Raw genomic sequence first — 6863 nt, forward strand, 5'->3', positions numbered from 1 at the left:
GAAACAAAGGGTCTATGACACTATCGGGAAGATACTCTCCGCTAGGAAGAGCCAACTAGGGGTCGAAGTGCTCATATGGGAGAAGATGCAGTCTCGGGCTCGGGCTTTCTTAGCGAGGAGGTCAGCCCGGAGATTGGAAAGACGAGGGAGGAAACGTAATCGGAACGTCGGAAACATAGCTTGAAGGGATTTGAAAGAGGCGACTTCTGCAGCAAAGGTTGGCCAGTCCTTGGGGTTTTCCACTAAAGCAATAAGATCAGAGCAGTCTGAAGCGAAACTTACAGAAGTTTGTCCCAGTTGAATCATACAATCCATAGCCCATAGTAGGGCGTCAAACTCGGCGTGGAGGGGAGAGAGACTCCGTCGAATACTCCGTAGTCCTAAATGTTTGACGGAGAGATCTCCAGTCAGCACCCATCCCATTCCACACAGCGGATCAGAAGGGGACCATGAGGCATCACAATGACATTCCAATTCAGTATGAGAGGCCATTGGAGGATTAACCTGGGTGTGTACGGAGGAGTCTGGTTCCGAGGCTTTTGCAGTGGCCTTTCGCCAGACATCCTCCTCTTGCACAGCTAGGCTAAGGGTTTCATCCGGTGAGACCCGGAGATTCTCGAAAACAAAACGATTACGGGCCTTCCAAATGAACCATAGGATCCACGGGAAGGCTTGTAATGCTGTGACTTCTATCCCCGTATCTTGACCTCTCCAAAATAGGAAGTCAAAATTAGAGAATAAAGAGGAATTTGGGAAGTGATTCCCAGAGGTCGGGATGGGAGAGAGGGCCCAGACCTGACGAGCCGGGGGGCATTCAAAAAGAAGGTGATTTATTGTTTCTTCTTCAGCGCCACATTGGGGGCATCCTTTATCCCGTCCAATATGACGGTAGTGAAGGCGTTGACATGTAGCCAAACAACCTGATAGACATTGCCATAGGAAGTGTTTAATCTTCCTTGTGGTTTTAGTTTTCCAAACATGTGCCTGAAGTGCCATAACACTTGGTCCCTGAGAAGGGAGGTCACAAGATGGGCGACAAAGGGCTTTGGCGGCCCAGTATCCTGATTTAACAGTATAATTCCCTGACTTGGTATGAACCCAACTATAGTTATCGCTCAGGTAGGTTCGGCTAGGTCTAATGCCCAAAATAAGCGGAATGTCCTCCGGAGCCACCAATTCCCGCAGGCGGGGTAAATTCCAGTTTTGTGTATCTCTTATCATTAGATCATTGACATAAAGGTGCGGGTCTCGAATGTCAAGAATACTCTTAGCCGGTCGAGGAGGAATTGTTGGAATCCAGGGGTCCTTCCAGACCCGGGTGAGCATCCCGGACCCAATAGTTTTCCTCAGACCAGAGACTAGAAGAGGTTTGGCCGCGAAAAGGCTTCTCCAGCCATAAGAGGGACGATTGACCCTCACAATTTCAAGGGGATCGCTAAAGCGATAGTACCGACCCCGCATGACTCTACTCAAAAGGGAATTTGGAAACCTTAAGAGTCTCCACATTTGCTTAGCTAATAATGCTAGATTAAATTCTTCCAAGGTCCGAAACCCTAGACCCCCATCTGAGTATTGGGTACAGAGTTTCTCCCAAGCTAACCAGTGGAGGCCTTTACTATCCTCTTTGGAACTCCACCAGAAATTGGAGATGGCACTGCTAAGCTTGGTTTGAATTGCCTTAGGCAATAGAAAACACGACATTACATATGTCGGAAGAGCTTGCGCCACTGATTTAATCAATACCTCTTTGCCTCCTTTAGACAAGAACTTTAACGACCAGGTATTGATACGGCTCTGAAGGCGGTCTCGAACAAAGGAAAAGACTTGGGTTTTCGAGCCATGAATCTTCTCTGGTAACCCAAGATAGGTACCCATCCCACCCTCTAGGTGAATATTAAGGGTGTTTTTAATAGTAATCCGGGTAAGAGAATCAATCTCATGTCCGAACATAATTGAAGATTTTGCTTCATTTAGTTGTTGCCCAGAGGCCTCGCCATAGCAGCGGATTATATCCAAAATTGCCTGGCCTTGAGCAGGAGTTGCCCGGCAAAAGAACAAACTATCATCCGCAAAAAGGAGATGGGAAGTCGAGGGACTTGCCCGCGCAACTTGTAGCCCTTGAATTCTTCCCGCCCATTCAGCTTCAGTTAGTTGGGCAACTAAGGCTTCTGTGCATAAAATGAAGAGAAAGGGCGAGATCGGGTCACCTTGTCGAATACCTCTAGAGGGTTGAATATGGCCTCTTGGCGAGCCGTTAATGAGAACTTTGTACGAAACGGATTTAATACAGAACATAATCAGGTTAATCCATTTCTGGGTAAACCCCATTTTGGCCATTAATGCCTCAAGGAAGGGCCATTCCACCCGATCGTATGCCTTACTCATGTCAGTCTTAATAGCCATAAAATTCTTTCGACACGACAAGTTTGTCCGTAAAGCATGGAAATTTTCCTGCGCAATCAGGATATTGTCAGTGATAAGTCGCCCTGACACAAAGGCCGATTGAGTCTCGGATATAAGATCCGGAAGTAGTTTCTTTAGCCGCGTGCTAAGAACCTTGGAGATGACTTTGTAACTTACGTTACACAAGCTAATTGGGCGGAATTCATTCATCGAACGTGGGCGTGTTGTCTTAGGGATAAGGCAGATGTTTGTCACATTTAAGGAATTATCAAAGGTTTCCGTAGTGAAAAAGTCTTGGACAAGTTTGATTAGGTCACACCCAACAATATCCCAAAATTTCTGGTAGAATAGAGCTGTTAATCCGTCAGGCCCAGGGGTTTTTTCGGGATTAAGAGAGAATAGTGCTTTCCTGATTTCCTCTGAAGAGATTGTCTCCAGGAGCTTTTGGTTCATATCGTCGGTAATACTCACAGGTACATCCTGGACGGCAGCTTGAATATCACGAGGATTGGAAGACGAGAAAAGATCAGAGAAATACTCCACCGCAACCTCTTCAATGTCCTCTTCCTTGGCAATCCATTGATTATCCTTATTAAGTAGGCCCGTGATTCTATTCCTGGCTCTTCGTTGTTTGGTAATCGCATGGAAGAATTTAGTATTCTTATCTCCAGCTTGTAACCACGATTCTCTGCTTTTTAATTTCCAATATAATTCTTCTTCGCGATACGCATCACAAAGTTTCCACTTCAAAGCTAGAAGAGCTTCGGAGGAGATGTTCTCATTCTCATTTGCTGCATCTATCTGGGATTGGAGGGATAAGATGAGCTTTTGAGAATTTGTAACATTTAATTTTCTCCACTTTGAAATCGAAATTCTGCAATTCCTGATTTTTCGTGGGAAAAAACCCCCTATGCGTTGCCTAGGGAAGGACCAACCTTTTTTAACTGCTTCCTTAAACCCTGGTTTGCCAATCCAACGCTTATCAAACATAAAGCTCTTGATGAATTTATGAGGTTTATTACTGATAGTAGCCAAAAGGGGCCTATGGTCAGATGCCCACATTTTAAGGTACTCCACATTTGTGTGGGAAAAAATATTATGCCATTCTTCGTTTCCAAGGGCCCTATCTAGTCGGGACCGGATAAGACCACATTTTCTACGCCCGGCCCAAGAGAGTGAGTTTCCTTGGAAGGGAAATTCGAGCATACCACAATTGTTGATCATTGCCCGAAAAGGAAGGAAGGAGGATTCAGATCGTTTTTTCCCCCCTAGTTTTTCATGGTTTCCGATTATTTCATTAAAATCTCCAATCATGAACCATGGTTCCGATCTAGAGATTCCTATGCGAGTTAGTCTTTCCCAAACTTCTTCTCGGTTTTGAACAACCGGATCACCATACACAAAGGATAAAAACCCCCGATTTCCTTCAATAATTGTTTCAATATCAAGTACACGATTGCTAACATACAAGAATTGAACCGGATAATCACGGGAATACATAAGAGCAAGACCCCCACTATAGCCAGAAGGGTCTACAGTATGAAGGGAGTCAAAGCCTAATTTGATTTGCAAATCTTCTAGAAAACTACGATCATTTTTTGTTTCCGATAAAAAAAGAAAACCTGGAGAGAATTTACGACAAAGTTCTTCCAGTTAAGATCTTCATGGAGCGGTCCCGGGGCTTGACAATTCCAAGCTAAGATCTTCATGGAGCGGTCCCGGGGGGGTTAAGAGGCCCCTCGGGAGTAACAAGGTGATCGGGAGTCTTGGAGGTAGAAAATGGGTTAGCACTAGCTCGGGGAACCGAAGAAGAAGTCTTCCTTGATGATCTCGGCCTTGAGTGACCGGATTTGGACGAGTGGCGCTTACGGGGAGTACCTCCTTTAGCAAGCTTAATTTTCCTTGAAGCCGAATTCACATGGAGAGATGGGCTCTTAATGGATCGTTTGGACGGCCCAGCAATCAATGGAGAAGGTTTCGTAGTGGGCCTGGAAACAGCAGGAGGCCCATCACTAAGCACGGAGGAGCCCGAGACAATCTTGCTCTTCAGAGTTTTTATCTCGGCCTTACTCGCCGGAATCGCTACTGGGGGAGACAGCGGACGGTGAGCGGCTTCCTGATTCTGGAGGGATGCATGAAGATCCTCACCCAGAAGGTCATCGTTCGCAAACATTTCATCATCCATGGAGCCAAAGCTATCCGCATCGGGGTCGTCCATCTGCGCAGCTTCAAACGCCTGGTCGGAGGCGAAAGGCGGCGCCCAAACAGCCTGGGCATCAACCGGAGCTAGGGGAGGATCCACCGCGGCAGGAGCCGAGAAGGGAGAGATTTCAGCCACAGCGTTCTCCGCCTCTTCTTCCAAGGTCATCTCATACCAACTTTTACGTCTCTGGGTGGATTGATTATCCAAGGATAGGTTGGCAAAAGAGAGAGGGGGATGAGGATCCACACCATTTTTCTCCTGAACATTGAAGTTCAGGGATTTTTTCGCCGAGCTTCCTATCTCGGGAGGATTATGCGTCGAGGTTCCGGACTTGCTCCCGGGAGACTGGTGACTAGATGATGGGAGCTTTGATTTCTTCTGAAGAGTGAGACGGAAGGGACGATCGCGGGCGTAATCTGGGGAGAGGCAGTCTTGCTTTGCCTTGGCCTGGGAGAGGTAGGGATCAGAGAGCGTAGCTTGTGAGTCAGAAACTGTAGTCAACTCCAAGTGCTTGGGATTCGAGTGCTGTGAGATGTTCTGAGGGATAACACCATCATCACCAATACGCAGGACCGACCGGTTACGTGGGGAAAAGTTTTCATGATTCTCGTCATCATTCTCAACATCATCCATCTTGCCTTTCCCTTTTGGGTCTGAAATATGCTTTTGATGTGGCAGGTGAGATCGGTGGGGGGCTGGAGGAGCGCCTTCCCTACGGGAAGGAACTTGATAGGGAGCCTCACGACGAGCTTTCTCTTTTCTCACCACCCGGCTAGGCGAAGAGTCACGCTGATTTGGGTGAAGGGAAGAACGGTCAGACTGGCGGTTCTCCAATGGACGTCTTCCACTCGGTCGAGGAAGAAGACGAGAGTGTGAGCTATCATCCCTTGGAGGAGCTCTTAGGGACTTCTCCAGGTCGAACTGCTTCTGGTAGAGGATTCGCTGATCCTTATCCAGGAGAGGACAAGATTCAGGTTCGTGACAAATCCGGCGGCAGTATAAACACCACCTGTGGAGTTTCTCATAAAGCAAGGAGACCGAAACAGTTTCACCAGTTGGGATCTGTGCTTGTTTCTTAAACTTCAGGGGTGCATCAGCTTGAACAGAGACTTGTATCCTGCCTTTGGTAGTGTCAACTGCCCGGACAGTACCAAGAGAGGCTCCAAAGGCGGAGAGAGAGTCAAAAACCCAATACTCAGCAGGGATACCATCAATGCGGATCCAAAAAGTCATGGTGTCGGGGAAGGAAGCACCAATGTGCGGCTGCCATCTCTCCAAAGCGAAGGACCAGTGGTTGAAGTGACAGGGACGCTTATTCAAGACCTTGAGTAGGTCCGCTTCAGTTTCGAAGAAGAACTGAAAGCGAGATTCTCCGAGAGGGATACCACGAACATGTCCCTCTAAGTCCCAAATATGCTCCTTGGGGAGGGTAGAAACGAGAGCAGCCATGCTCCGACCTCCACGGTGAAACATTCTGCCAACGAGACTGAGGTTAAGGCGAGAGATTATAGCCGAGTTGTCCACAGGTGGAAGAACCACCACTTCATCATCATTGTCCTCTAAAACAGGGAGATTTGCAGCCTGGGGAGGTGGAGAGGATCTGTACCAACTTGCCCGGGGACGACGAGACATGATGCTGAGTTGCTGAGGAGAGAAAAAAGAAAACGCAGGATGTGGATAAAAGTTTATAGTCAAAATCACCGGAAGCAGGAAAGGTGAGAGGAAAAGGAAAACAGCCTGAGAATAAGTAGAGGGCGTCTAAGGTTTGAGAGTGATCTCAAAGCTCAGAGAAATCCAAAAAAGAGAGAGCAGGGGAATCGTGTCTCCAACAAAGGACAACAGAAGAGAACCAAAGAGGGAAGGCGTAAACAGCATCACAGCGTCCTTTGGATTCAGCGATGACCCAGGGAGAAAGAAGAACAAAGGGGCATCGGACGAACCATCAGGAAAAGAAAGCACCTCCTTGACCGGCGGGGGAAGCAAGAAACTTGCCTAATTTGGAATTCGGAGAGAGTCAAGATCCAAAACTTTTGAAAAACCTTTCTTCATTTATATTTCGAGATATATATGTGACTTAGATGAGTTGACCTTGTGCGCTCTTTCTTCCTCTTTCTCTTTCTCTTTCTCTCTTTATATTTTGTGTTGTGGGATCATTGTAGCTTGTGGAGAGAGCACGTCAAGCCAACGCTACAGTTTAACTAGAGCAATAATTCTGCTTTTTTTTTGTTTTTTTTTTTTGGTTTTGTATTGTTCTACC

The 6863-nt window shown here is 47.0% G+C and overlaps 1 protein-coding gene and 1 pseudogene across 1 annotated transcript; both read right to left on the reverse strand.

The window, feature by feature from the left end:
- Positions 1-12: 12 nt before the first annotated feature.
- On the reverse strand, positions 13-4112 carry LOC111830137 (annotated as a pseudogene).
- An 18-nt stretch (positions 4113-4130) lies between these two features.
- On the reverse strand, positions 4131-6238 carry LOC17874258. Its single transcript, XM_023781552.1, has 2 exons — positions 4282-6238; positions 4131-4168 (listed from the first exon to the last, which is right to left on the reverse strand). The coding sequence occupies exons 1-2, from the start codon at positions 6236-6238 to the stop codon at positions 4131-4133; spliced, it is 1995 nt and encodes a 664-aa protein (XP_023637320.1).
- Positions 6239-6863: the final 625 nt, after the last annotated feature.

Source organism: Capsella rubella, unplaced genomic scaffold (genome assembly GCF_000375325.1).
Source record: "Capsella rubella cultivar Monte Gargano unplaced genomic scaffold, Caprub1_0 scaffold_173, whole genome shotgun sequence".
Taxonomy (NCBI): Eukaryota; Viridiplantae; Streptophyta; class Magnoliopsida; order Brassicales; family Brassicaceae; genus Capsella; species Capsella rubella.

Coding starts and splice junctions, on each gene's coding strand:
- LOC17874258 (XM_023781552.1), bottom strand. CDS start 6,238: ATGTCTCGTCGTCCCCGGGCAAGTTGGTACAGATCCTCTCCACCTCCC. Junction 4,169..4,281: donor AATTAAGCTTGCTAAAGGAG/GTACTCCCCGTA, acceptor TCTACCTCCAAG/ACTCCCGATCACCTTGTTAC.